The following is a 14,991-nucleotide window of genomic DNA, read 5'->3' as shown; positions in this document are numbered from 1 at the left end:
CAGCTCTAACTGACTGGGAAACAGAAAAAAAATATAGAAAACAAAAATTGAAGTCTTGAAGACTAGGTTTCTTAAAATTTAAATACTATAGAGCATATTATCATCATTAATGAAACAGGAAACATATATGAGTATGGAGATAGTATATAGTTTTATTTATCTCCTTTTACTAAAGAATTAAACAATCAGTAATAATGAATCCTATCCAGCCTAAAATGAACTGATCACGGGATAGAAAAATAACACCTCCAGACTCCCTACATTTTAAGCAACAACTTGCTTACTTTTGTTCTTTGAATAGTTTCACGTGAAGTGAAGTCATCATGTCTGTGGTATTAATAGCGGGGACAGGAATCCAAACAATTACTTTATAATTTGCTTCCATAGAAGCTGCTCCTCATTTTCCTATGAGATACTGCAGAATACATGTTAAACAATCTTCTTTACTAGAAAGGGACTCTTTGGGGATAAGGTTGATCAACAGCTGATATTATGTACACCAACAAATCCACGTCTAGATGTTTTTCATATTTTTTTTATGATATTCCAAAATAGGAAAAGGAGGAGTTACTTTGGCTGGATGTTTCTCTTTTCAACTCAAATGGCTCTGACCACACCATTTGTTACATTTTATTCCTCTTGTGGAATTTCAGTTTGGGGTTAAGTTACCTTAGAATGAAAACTGATTAAAGTGAAAGTTTTTCTGTGGAATGAAGTCAAGAACAGCTCCAAACCTATTTTATCTCACCAAGTATTTCACCCTTGAGAGGAAACTGTATTTAATTTAGTAAAAGAGGCAATGTCACAGATTATTTTTTCCCTAGAGAACCATTATTTTACTTCCAGGTTTCCAAACCTATTACTATTAAGATAGATGGGACACACTAGTAAGTTAGGATTTACATAAGGTTTAGTGGGACTTAAGTTTTGAATTGTCTTACAAATCTGTGTTCAAATAGCTAAATCATCTCAGTCAGAAAACTTGAATTATTAAGATAAATTCTTAAGATTATCAAGATAAATTCTTGAGAAGGATCTTCAGATATACAACTTCAATAAGAGCGATTCTTCCTTCAATAAAGCTCCTGTCTCCTGAAATTTATTTCATATTAAAAGGATTGATCACAGATCTTGAGTTTTACCTATTTTGCATGACATGAAAGATATTAAAAGGCCTTTCAAATCTTCACATACTGATAATTTTACCCTCTCTACACTGCTATCTTGTCTTAAAGGACACAGTTTAGAGAATGGGTTCATGGGTTCTCTATTTTAATTAATTTTTTTTTTTTTTTCTTTTAAAAATCAAGTTTAGTGAATGTTGTTTAGGACATCTCTGTCTTAAAACTTATGTGCAGAAAATAACTGTGTGAGTGCTATTTGAGAGCTCATATGAAGAGAAAGAAAGAACAAAAATATTGGAGATACTGAGTACTATTGTACTACTGCAATCCCATCCCCATGATGGCTGAAAACATTGTATGATTATACAGTTTGAAAAAAATTAAGCAAATCCTGGCCTTTTCACAGTGAAAAGGGGGACAGAGCTCACTCAGAAGCATACACAGACTGAAGATTTATTCTCCCCAAAATCACAATGAATGTTTACTGTGATATATTCTTACTAATGACATTATTCCCACCTTTCACATCTATCACAGAACACAGAGCACCAACATTTGATCTGTGAAACTATCATCTGAAAGAGACTTTTGGGGTTTGTGATTTTATGTATTACCATGCTGATCTTAGGAATCTAATCCTTACCTTTAGAAAGAATAGTTTTCAAAAAAAAAAAAAAAGCCCAAACTTTGGATACTTTTGCTGGACTATCAGCAGATAGTAAATAATTTGAGTTAATCTGACAGCTAATGAGTATTTCCTAATTTGAAACATGATTGTTGTAAGCAGGAGTATGAAGTTCCATGGAGCCTTTTATTCATAAGGCATTCACTAAGCACATTATGTTGAAAGTATTCAAAGCAGAATCTACATGAGAAAACAATAGTTACACAATAATTCGAGGTGTCCTATTAGACTTTTTAATTCTCTCTGGGAATGCTGGAGCTATTTCAATATGCCTCTACCACAATTTCTTTTTTAATTATTATGAAAACCTTCATTCTTTAATACGATAAATAGTGCAGTGTCCAGAGACTACTTCATAAGCACTATTTTGCTTATGCATTATGCACATGAACCCATATTCAAGGTAAAAATTCTATTTGATTAGAATGTACTACTTATGAAATTGCTGCATTTCCACTGCATCTAACTGAAAGAGTAACCAACATGGCTGACAACAACTGTATCAAGTACTTCACAAGGAGAGTGTTAGCAACATAGAAGAATCCTTTTTCCTTCAGTTTGAAGGTACATGACATCAAGTACTGTAAGAGTACCACAGATCAAATAAATCTGCTAAGATCCAGCAGATCTTTCTTATAAATCCCCTTTAAGTATTGAAAGGCTGCAATAAGGTCTCCCTGAAGCCTTCTCTTCTCCAGGCTGAACAACCCCAACTCTCTCAGTCTGTCCTCAGAGGAGAGGTGTTCCATCCCTCTGGTCATTTTCATGGCCCTCCTCTGGACCCACTCCAACAGGTCCATGTCTTTCCTGTACTGAGGACCCCAAAGCTGGACACAGTACTCCAGATGGGGTCTCACCAAAGCAGAGTAGAGGGGCAGAATCGCCTCCCTCAACCTGCTGGCCACCCTGTTTTTGATGCAGCCCAGGATATGGTTGGCTTTGTGTGCCGTGAGCGCACATTGTCAGCTCACGTCCAGCTTTTCATCCACCAGAACCCACAAGTCCTTCTTGGCAGGGCTGCTGTCAACCCCGTCATCCCCCAGCCTGTATTGATACCAAGAGTTGCCCTGACCCAGATGCAGGACCCTGCACTTGGCCTTGTTAAACCCCATGAGGTTCATATGGGCCCACTTATCAAGCTTGTCCAGATATTAAACAGTACTGGTCCCAATCTAGACCCCTGAGGGACACCACTTGTCACCAGTCATCACCAATGACATTGAGCCATTGACCACTACCCTCTGGATGTGACCATCCAACCAATTCCTCATCCACCAAACAGTCCACCCATCAAATCCTTATCTCTCCAATTTAGAGAGAAGGATGGAGGATTGTGTCAAAGGCTTTACAGAAGTCCAGATAGATGACATTTGTAGCTCTTCCCTTGTCCACTGATGTGTTTACTCCATCATAGAAGGCCACTAGGTTGGTCAGGCAGGACTTGCCCTTGGTGAAGCCATGCTGGCTGTCTTGAATCACCTCCCTGCCCTCCATGTGCTTCATGGTTAGTTCATAGCTAGTTCATGGTTAGAGGAATGCAGTACTAAACTTCTTGTTATTTCAATCAGTAAGATAAAATACTGTAACTTACATAAGATAGTGAGATATGATCATACCAAACTCAATAAAATAAAACAGACGATTAGAGGTTACAAGGCATTCGAGCCAGATTTTTAACCTTTTGCCCTTGAAATATCCAGACAAGTACATTTTGCATCTCTTGTAATTTTCACAGTCTATGTAAAGCTGCATTGAACCTTAGCACATCTACCCATTTATCTACTACATTCAGCTTATGTATTATGCATATTTTTATTCGTCTTCAAATATTTCCTGCATTATTTTAAACTAAATATTACTCTATACACCATTAAAAGTATTATGACTAATTGAAAGTCTATACTTCCTCAAAGTCTTACTAAAATAATTCCAGTGCTCCAGATTTCAGGTAGCAGAGATAGATAAACAACCAGATATTTAACTGGGTACTTAACAATAACACCAATATCTAAATGCATTAAAAAAATATCAATGGTGACAATACAACAAGAAGTCATCAAACAGGGAGTTAAACATTCTTCTTCATATTGTTAGAAGTTAACGTGTCCATTTTTAAGGAGTCTAAAAATATCTGTTGTTGCTCATCTTAACTAATTTGCTTGTTATTATTGGTAAAATATTGGTTAAAAACATGGTATTATTACCATGTTTTTCAATGATGGATCACTGGGAGGGGATCACTGAAAACTTCAAAACTGAAGATGATGATGCCTCTTAAATACCTCTACATAAATGCACTTAGCATGGGGAATTAAGAAGAGGTGTTAAAAGACATGCACACACCTGCAGAACTATGGTCTCACCAGCATCACAGAGCCATGGTGGGATGGCTCTTATGACTGGAGGGTTGGAATGGAAGGATACAGGCTCTTCAGGAAGGACAGGCAGGGGAGATGAGGAGGGGGTGTTGCCCTCTATGTCAATGACCAGCTGGAATGCATGGAGCTCCGCCTGGGGATGGATAAGGAGCCAACCGAGAGCTTATGGGTCAGGATTAAAGGCAGGGCAGGAACAGGTGGCATTACAGTGGGGGTCTGCTACAGGCCACCTGACCAGGAAGACTGAGTAGATGAGGCCCTCTATACACAGACAGGAGCAGCCTCATGTTTACAAGCCCTGGTCCTGATGGGACCACCCTGATATCTGTTGGAGAGACAACACAGCACAGCATAAGCAATCCAGGAGGTTCCTGGAACGCGTGGATGATAAATTCCTTCTCCAAGTGACAGAGGAGCCAACCAGGAGAGGTGCTATGCTGGACCTTGTTCTCAGCAACAAGGAGGGGCTGGTGGGGAATGTGAAGCTCAAAGGCAGCCTTGGCTGCAGTGACCATGAAATGGTGTAGTTCAAGATCCTTAGGGCAGCAAGGAGGGTGCACAGCAAGCTCACTACCCTGGACTTCAGGAGAGCAGACTTTGGCCTCTTCAAGGATCTGCTTGGTAGAGCACCATGGGATAAAGCCCTGGAGGGAAGAGGGGTCCAAGACAGCTGGTTAATACTCAAGGATCACCTCCTCAAAGCTCAGGAGCAATGCATCCCAACAAAGAGTAAGCCAGGCAAAAGCACCAGGAGGCCTGCATTGATGAATAAGGAGCTCTTGGACAAAATCAAGCACAAAAAGGAAGCCTACACAGGGTGGAAGCAAGAACAGGTAATCCAGGAGGAATACAGAGAAATTGTCCAAGCAGCCAGGGATCAGGTTAGGAAAGCTAAAGCCCAGACAGAGTTAAATCTGGCCAGGGACATAAAGGGCAACAAGAAAAACTTCTACAGGTATGTCAGTGAAAAAAGGAAGACTAGGGAAAACCGTATCCCAGGCTGTATCCAAAGAAGTGTGGCCAGCAGGTCAAGGAAGGTGCTTCTACCCCTCTACTCTGCTCTTGTGAGACCCCACCTGGAGTACTGCATCCAGCTCTGGCACCTCCAATATAAGAAGGATGTGGACCTGTTGGACTGAGTTCAGAGGAGGCCCACAAAGATGATCAGAGGGCTGGAGCACCTCTTCTACGACAAAAGGCTGAGAAAGCTGGGATTGTTCAGCCTGGAGAAGAGAAGGCTCTAGGGAGACCTTATAGCAGCCTTCCAGTACTTAAAGGGGGACTACAGGAAAGATGGGGAGGGACTCTTTATCAGGGATTGTCATGATAGGACGAGGGGTAACGGTTTTAGACTGGAAGAGAGTAGATTTAGATTAGATTTTAGGAAGATATTCTTTACTGTGAGGGTGGTGTGACACTGGAACAGGCTGCCCAGAGAAGCTGTGGATGCCCCAGCCCAGGATGTGTTCAAGTTCAGGTTGGATGGGGCTTTGAGTAACCTGTTCTAGTGCAGGATATCCCTGCCCATGGCAGGGGGGTTGGAACTAGATGATCTTTGAGGTCCTTTTGAACCCAAACCATTCTATAATTCTATGATGATTATCTTCTGCTTACCTATATATTTTAAAGGCTTTCACTTATCAGCATCCTTTGACGTTACCATGTCACCCAAGGAAGACAGTTCATCATTGTTTTTCATTTAAACATTACTAAAAAAGACTTGTGCACACTAGTAACAGTGGCCATTCTTCAAATTAGCCTTTTCTTTCTAACTATTTCTTAATCACACCATAGTCAGCAAAGAATTTTTTTCCAGAAATCACCACTAACATCTCCTACAGATTTAGCATATTTGCTCTATTTTTCTAAATTCTTTAATGTGGTGAATGGTTTTGAACACATATTATCCTTTCAAAATTATGATTATGTAACCTAAATAACATCAGGAACTGAATTGCATAGAAAAACTTACATGTAAAAGAATACACGAGTTAGAGGGAAAAAAATCCTATATGCTAAGAATGCTTAACCTGTAGCTTACCGGTCATAGTCTCCATTACACAGTGCTCTGACAGAAATCTTGAATGCCTGCCACACTGGATTTAATGTATTTTTTACAACTTCTGTTTTGTGGCAGATTGTAAAACTGTAATAATAAAAAAAAAAAAGATATATTTTATTTTTTTTTCTTTTGTGTCATCAAACATGGAATCAAGAGCTGTAATCTGTATTCACTCATACAACGTCCACATAAAATTTAAGATTAGAAAAAAAGCAATGCAGTGAAATCAGAGAGAAGAGAGGACTGAAGAGGACAGACCTGTTTGAGAGAGATTACAGACTGGGGTACTATGCAACTCCAAATCTAATATGTTTTTACCCAAAACTTTAACTAGAATTACAATCATTCAGTGAGTTATTTCAGGCAAGAGCGGTCTCCACCCCAGTTGTTTAAACAGGCCTTGTACAACCAGGAACCAGTCACAGATCCAGAAAGAAAACAGTCTGGTAAGGATTTGACTCTTGCTTAGAGGTTAAGAAACTGAGCCAAGGGAGTCATGGCTTTTTAATTCCTGTTCCCCATTTTATGTCTATAATTTTTTTAATCAGGGCTGTCTCAGGTAAAACATATAAGCCTCTGTGAGATCCCATGATCACCTTCTCTCAGGTGAAATACAATGAATTGTTTTAATGCATTCTGCTTTCTCCAAATGATGCAAAATTAAAATACTTCTTTTGAATCCTCACCTTGCAGACTGAATTGTTCAAAAGAAAATAGGAGGCAAGGTCACTGGTGAAATCACTACTGAGATTCTACACACAGATGTAACTAAAGTTGTGCTTTGAGGGAATAGCTTCCTTATGTTCCAAAGGCCTATGTTTTTATCCTGGCTATGATTCAGAAGGCATGCCTAAAGCTACAGGACAGAAAACAGAACATCCTTCTGCCCCCGGGTGCAGAAGTACTGCCCCAACCTCTTATGTATTCAGGAGACCAATAAAGAATCCGTGGCTCACCACTCACCTCTCAGAAGGAAGTGGAGAAACATGGCACACAAGGCCAAGAGAAACTGCATGTACCAGCACTCCCAAAGAAATTCCACTAATGACCTTAAGGCCACTCACAAAGGAGCCATTACTCCTCCAGGCTTGCAATTTAAGATATTCAGCGTTTATTCAGGAAGCTGTTACTATAATCTGCCTCCGAGAGGAAAAGAGCAGGGAACAGACACACACACCCCCATATGCAGGTTTATGTTGACAACTGCTCCAGTTAAGCTATTGAAACAAGTAATATCATACATGTCTAATCTTTGGTTTGATACGATGTTATACGTGAGGACTATCAGTTTGCAAGAAAACCTAACCTGCCAGTTGACTCCCATGTAAGCAGTATGTTGACCAGAAGTTAGCATGTCAAGTGTTACCAGCAGAACAGGAGAGATTAACATACTTTAATTTGTTGAAGCATGACTGCAGCAAACAGCCACTAGTAAAAAAAAAATATGTTTTTATTTAAGGCATTTTTAATTCAATTTCCTAGAACTTGGTCAAAAAGATAAAAGATATTTCCAAATTTGCAGTATAAAATATTTTCACCTAAAACAATTTCTAAGCGTTAGCATACTCTGCAGCCACAATTTTCTTCAAGAATTCTATTTAATTTAAAGGTATACTATACCTTAGCAAAAGTAAAGCTATTTCACTATTTTTATTACAATCAATTTTCATAGTGTTCTATGTTTTAGCATACATTCGACTTTTAAAACCCCAACTTGCAGTATTTGATCTATTAGTTACAATAGTTTTATTCTTATGCTGCATAACATGGTATACGTAAATCCAGCAAACATTATAAAAGAAACACAGCTTAATCTGATAAATATAAAAAAATGAAAACTATATTACCATCTGCAAATAAGTAAGTTGCCTACTGTTTAGCAACAGAAATACTTAACAAGCATCTACCTGCCATCTTCATTGCTTCGATGAAATACAAGGAAAGGATCAGATTTCCCAAAGAAGTCCTTCTTGTCTAGTTTGTTTGCACAAAATTGCATTAAAACAGAATCCTGAAATGGGTAATACAGAAAAATTACATACAACATGCAGTTTACTACACTAAAATAGAAATAAATAAAAATCATTGACTAATAACCATACAAACAGATAACAAAATAAATGATGGTATCTGCTTTCTAGACACTCTCTACATATCTGCATTTCTGCAATGTCCTTATGGTGGAATTTGAACTGCTGGAACCAAGAATTTCTTGGTATGGGGGTGCAGACAAAGGTAAATTTCTATGCTAAATGCCTCAGGTTTTTTCCCCATATTTTCTGACATCCAAAGCTGCATTCTGAGATGCACAGGCAAAGAACACAGAATTAATTTTAAGAACTCCAGTAAGACACAACTAAGCCTCATTCCCTCAGTGACTTAAACCTGAAGTTGTCTGCTCTTGCTGTCTCTAAAGCAAATGGCTTAGCAGCTTGCTATTAAGAATCTAGAAGCTTCCAGACAAACAAGCCTGGAAGATACCAAACACACCCATTCTGATGTCAAATAAGGAGAAAAGTTTCTTTGCTGTGGTCAGGCAAAATCGATAGCCCCACATGGTGATCGTTTTGGGCAGAGTCAAGAATATGAGAAGGGTAATAAATGCAAAGATAAACCTGCAGACTCGCCAGCTAACTGGGGCAGGACCTGCTGGAAGACTGTTCCATAAACAGGTCTACAGGTGTAACAGCAGCAAGTGAAAGACTAGGGAAAATGTGGGCTCACCAATCAGTGGGGCAGGGGACCATGTGACAAAGAACATGGAAAAGTTCTCATGTTTCTCATAACCTTCTATGCCTTGGTCTTTACTGGTAAGATTTGCCTTCAAGAATCTTGGGCACCTGAGAAAGTCTGGAACAAGGATGACTTGCCCTTGGTAGAGGGGGACCAGGTAAGGGAACATTTAAACAGACTGGACATACAGAAGTCCATGGGATCTGATAGGATGCACCTGTGAGTGCTGATGGAGTTGGCCAATGTCACTGTGAGGTCACTTTTAATTATCTTTGGAAAGTCATGACGTTCAGAAGAAGTTCCTGAGGACTGAGAGAAAGCAAACATCACTCCTGTCTTCAAGAAAGGGCAAAGAAGAGGATCCAAGCCAGTCTTTCCTCAATCCCTGAGAAGATGATAGAGCAAATAATCCCGGAAACCATCTCCAAACACATGAAAGACAAGAAGGTGTCTGAGAGTCATCAGCATGGATTTACAAAAGGGAAAGTCATGCCTGATCAACCTGAAGCCTTTCCTCATGAAATGAGTGGTTCAGTGGATGAGAGGAGACTAGTGGATGTTGTTTATCTTGACCTTAGCATGGCCTTAGATACTGTCTCCCATAATATTGTTGTTCACAAACTGAAGAATTACAGGCTAGATAATGGGACAGTGGGGTGGACTGAAAACTGAATGAACCGCTGGGCTTCAAAAGGTCACAATCTGCAGCTGGTGCTGTCACTAGTGCTGCACCCTAGGTGTCAAAAATGGGGCCAATAATATTTAACATCTTCATTAATGACCTGGATGATGGGACAGAGTAGTCCCTCAGAAAGTTTTGAAACGATACAAAACTAGAAGTAGGAGCTTAAACACCAGCTGGTTGCGCTGCCATTCAGAGGCACCTGTACAGGCTGGAAAAAACAAGCCAATGTGAACCTCATGGTCTTTTTAGTCTAGAGAAAATAAGATTGAGGGGGGATCTTATTAATGCTTACAAATACTTAAAGGGAGGATGCTGGGGAATGGGAACAGTCTTTTTTCAGTGGTGCCCAGTGATAGGAAAAGAGGTAACGGGCACAAACTTGAACATAGGAAGTTCCATCTAAACATGAGGAGGAACTTCTTTACTTTGAGGGTGGCAGAACACTGGCACAGGCTGCCCAGAGAGGTGGTGGAGTCTCCTGCTCTGGAGACATTCAAAACCCGCCTGGACACCGTCCTGTGCAACTTGCTGTAGGTGACCCTGCTCTGGTGCGGGGGTGATCTCCAGAGGTCCCTTCCAACTCTGACCATTCTGTGATTCTGTGAGTTCAACAGAGGGAAATGCCAAGTACTACACCTGGAGGGGAACAACCCCATGCACCAGTACAGGCTGGAGGCCAAACAGCTGGAAAGCAGGTTTGCAGAAAAGGACTGGGGCGTCTTGGCAGACACTAAATTGACCAATATACCCTTGGCAGCAAAGAAGGCCAATAGCCTCCTGGGCTGCATTAGGAAGAGTACTGACAGAAAGTTGATGGAAGAGACTCAGCACTGGTGAGGCCAGTCTTGGAGTGCTGTGTTCAGTGCAGGGCTCCCCAGTACAACACAGACATGGACATGCTGGAGCGATTCCAGCAAAAGGGTCACTGAAATGGTTAAGGGATTGGATCATTTCTAATATGAGCAGAGACTCAGAGAGCTTGAAATATTTAGCCTGGAGAAGAGAAGGCTCAGGGGGATCTTATCAATTTGTATAAATACTTGATGGGAGGGACTAAACAAACTCTGCTTACTGGTACCCAGTGGAAGAACAAGTGGCAATAGGTACAAACTGAAACAAAGGAAATTCCATTTAAATACAAGTGAGTGTGAGTGTGGTGAAACACTGAAACAGAGAGACTGTGGAGTCTCTTTGGACATGCTCAAAACCTGACTGCACAGAGCCCCAAGTAATCTGCTCTAAGAAGAGCAGAAGGGCTGGATGATCTCCCAAGGCCTCTTCCAACCTTAGCAATTCAGTGATTCTAAAAGTCTTGCCATTCTAAGTATGAGCTAAAAAAAAAAAAAAATCTCAGAAGATCAGATAAGAATTAATCCAAATACTGAATAAGCTTAGGTAGGAAAATATCACAGCGAAATTATGTGACAGCTGGTGAGGCAGCGCAAGAGATTTTGTGAAAGTGTGCACATGAAAGAGCATGACAGAGAATGCAAAAGAGTGAGCAAGAGAGAGAGACTGAGTCCCAAGTTCTTTACAAGCTCCCTTTGATGATTTTGAATCAGTCATCAAATATGTAAAATTTAAGTGGGATGAATCTGGAAGAACATGAAGGCCTTGCAAGGCACCTAGTATTTGTCTTCATTAAACGGGAAAGAAAATAAAATTCAATCCGATTATGGATTCAATGACATATTTGTGACTTTTAAATAGTTTGTTACAACTGGGATACAAATGCTAGTCTTGAAGGATAAGCCCAGAATATCAGGAGAAAATTGCCTTTAGTTTCTTTTAAGGTTACCAATAAACTCTTGGGGTGATGGAAAACATCTCTTAAGAATGGTAAGAGCTTAATTTCTTAAGAAATGTGGAAGCACAATTTCTGCAGGAAATCAATTAAATGATGTATCCATTTTGTCATCTGATAAAAGTACTACAACAGAAGTTTGAGGTGATGTAAACCAGAGGGGAAAGACAGGCATTTTCCATGATCATACTTATTCATTCGTACTAGTAACATGGGAATTTCCTACTGCTAAATGGGGGTTAAATGAGACTGAGTTGGTGCACCCTATTAACATAACTGTGCAGGACTGGCAAGTTGCCTGGAAAAGACAATTAAGATTTGAGCCGATGTGGTATTCAAATACACCACTATACCACTTCTGCAGAGAAATAATACAAACTTGACTAAACTGGAAATAAGGCACAAAATTAAGGATTTCTTTTTACTTCAAATATCTAATGAAGTTAAGAAAATAAGGCCTAAACAGATTAGCAATTGGATATACTGGTAAAAACAGAAGCATGACTATTGCATAAATAGAAAAAAATTAACCACTTATGACGTGGTATAAAAGTTAGAAGCTATACAGAAGGTTATATCCCCTCATTATCCCCTCAACACTACCAAATTACAAAAACTAAGCCCCAGAAACAAATCTCTTCAAGCCTCAAGGTATTTCTGTAAGGTTTATGTATCTAATCTTGTACTCTCCAGATCCCCTGTATATTCTCACCAAATGTCTGATACTATTGCTTTCTTCATTAGAGTTACTAACTTGTCATTGCGAACTCTTCAAAAATATACCCTACAGCCCCATCCAATACCTAACCATGCTTTGACAAACCGCTCCCCTCCTCAGATTCCAACCAGTCTTTATCACACCATATCTATTACCCTTCTGTCCAGTCTCTGTTTCCCTAGGATTTAGGGATTGCTGCTAGCTCATTCAGTGCTGGGAAGCGACTGAGCCGGCCTGGCTGCCAGCTGCTTTCTGAGCTCTAAGCCTCCTCCTCTGCCCAACCCATTCCTCCATGGATGGGGAGGAGTGGTGACACTCTTGGGGAAGGTCATGACCACACCATGTCTCTCCCCTTACCCAGCCAAATTCCCCACTGCCTCCCTTTTCCCCTGATATTCTTCTATTTTCTATTTAATAAGTAGGCATCTGCCATTAATAGACCAAGGAAGTTTGCACTTTCTTTAAAGGAAACTGCCTAAACTCCTGTTTTACAGCTATTCTTTGAAATACCTTACTATTTTTTTTCCAATAAATATTATTTTCACATTTTTTAAATAATATGAATCACTATTAGCATAAAACCTTTTAATTACAAGGTTAAAAATACAAAATTTTACTTTGCTGTTCTTGTAATGTCAATATTTCATAGTAGAAACATAATTCCATGGCTGAAACAAATGGATCTTTGTTAAAAATTGGACACTAAGAGATTAATTCCTTATGGAAACAAAGACTAGATTTAAAACTCATCTAGGAATCAAAAACTCTACGCTTCATGTTGTTTTCTAATTCTACTATCCAAAACTAAAAGTAACTGATAGGAAAAAAGTATCCTACCTTCTTACATACATCACAAAATGCAGATTTGTATATTTGACAATCTGGTGCAGTGTAAATCACAAAATAATTTTCATTTGATTTTTCAAAAAGTAATGAATACACACTTACTCGGCAACAGCCCAGTTCCTCTGCTGTTACTATGACTGTTCCACATTTCTTCCCAGGAATTCCTCTGCAAGAAAGTACAACTACATCACCTCAGTTCCTTAGTATAATTTATGAAAGTTACAACTGACACAGATGAGCACAAGGCAAGCTTTCGAGTCATAAGACTGATGGCATGCTATACAGTTTCCCTTTTCTGTCACTTGTCCTGTGTGAAAAATTTGGTTTATCTTAAGTTAATTAGTAAATGAGTTGCATATTTATTCTAACTAGCAAGAAACAAATCAGTTACAATTTTAAAGGAAAAAGTATAAAAAGTTTAAATGGGATGAAATGACAATATCAGAAATTATTTTCCACCCACTCATTAATATTTTATTTAGAGATGATTCTACAACTTATTGATTTGTTAAAAGCATCCTTTCACAAATTTTTCTTAAATAAAATACCTAAAATATATTTAAAACTATACACAAGCCTTATTTTACAATATTTATTCTGAAATGTTTTTGAAGACACAAAATAACCTCACCATCATATCAGATGATTATAATTCACCCAGACAGCAATTAAAAACATACTGCTGCAACACCAGAAAGCACAAACCAGATCTTTAGCATAAAGAACAATATCGGAACAGAAAAGCCAGACATAATCTGGTAGTATTCAGTAGCAGCAGCCTTTTGGGCGTGCGGGTGGATGGAGTACAAATACTGAGATGCAACTTTTTGTATTATGCTATACTATAAATGAGAAGTTCTGAAATATCCTAATGTCTATTAGTGCGTCCACTAGCACACACCTTGGCAATTACTTCTAGATCTTTTTTTCAAAACTAACACTATCACTTATGCTCATTTGACTTCTAGTTCTTTATTTCTTTACATCTTTCTTGAAAATAATTAATTATTTGATAAAAATTACTTTCCAAGAAGACATTAAGGTAAAATTATATTTTCAAATTGATGGTATTTTTTCTAGCTTTTTCTAAGAGAACTAGAGGGCACTCCTGTTCTTCTGTTATGACAATACATTAATGTAAATATTTACTGTTGTTCTAACTTCACTTATTAGTTGCCTTAATCCTTTTGATTTTTTTTTTTTTTAAATGTTCTACAACTTTAAATAAGTTTAGCAAGACTTTGGTATAATAAAGAACTGGTGGGAAAACAGTTCTTAAAAGCAGATAAAAGTTTAGAAATTATGAAGAGAGGAGCAAATACTGATGCAAATTTAAGCAAGCTCACCGAAACTCTTGTTTAGAGGTTGATGTTTAAGTCTATAACGAATACATCAGGGAACGCAGCTCCTATAGCACTGCAGTCATTTGCTAGCAATCAGAGAGATACATGACTGCTCTCATGGACCTCTTCAGTGCTACATGGTAAGTCTGAATTTCACAAGGAAAACAGTGTATAGGGAAACCACTCAAGTTTTTGTTGTGAAATTTTAAATGATGATTTACATACATACAAAACTTATGGCACTCCTCCATTTAATGCGGTATGACTTATAAAGTACAATACTTTAAGACCAAACAGGAGAATTTTCTTTAAATAACAGAAAAAAAGAATCTGGTCATTTCATATGTTACACAGTACAATTCTCAGTTTTCTCAGTGTCTTCAAATCATACGGTTTTAAAACTGTCACCCTTCCACAGTTCAGGACTGAAAATTACTCATTTTATCCTCTATAGCAAAGGGATATTGAAATTAAAATCTTAGATTTTCAAAAGATGAAAAAAATGTGTTTTCTTTTGAACAGTACTTCTTGGTAGTAACAGCAGCAGTAGAAATAATTAGTTATCAGGGTGATATTAACCTTATATGGTAAAATGGTTCAAGGAACAAATGAC

At 38.6% G+C, this 14,991-nt stretch overlaps 1 protein-coding gene across 1 annotated transcript in view; it reads right to left on the bottom strand.

Annotated features, from left to right (window-relative positions):
* Nucleotides 1–14,991, bottom strand: part of CPNE8 (copine 8) — a 109,890-nt gene that overhangs the window by 47,489 nt on the left and 47,410 nt on the right. The window contains exons 7-9 of the mRNA XM_082495561.1: nt 13,138–13,201; nt 8,157–8,260; nt 6,229–6,333 (exon numbers count right to left, since the gene is read on the bottom strand). Coding sequence (XP_082351687.1) covers nt 6,229–6,333; nt 8,157–8,260; nt 13,138–13,201 — 273 coding nt within the window. The remainder of the gene's footprint in view (nt 1–6,228; nt 6,334–8,156; nt 8,261–13,137; nt 13,202–14,991) is intronic.

Source organism: Vanellus vanellus (genome assembly GCF_965231255.1).
Source record: "Vanellus vanellus genome assembly, chromosome: 1".
Classification (NCBI taxonomy): Eukaryota; Metazoa; Chordata; class Aves; order Charadriiformes; family Charadriidae; genus Vanellus; species Vanellus vanellus.
This window is presented reverse-complemented; position numbering and strand designations above follow the sequence as displayed.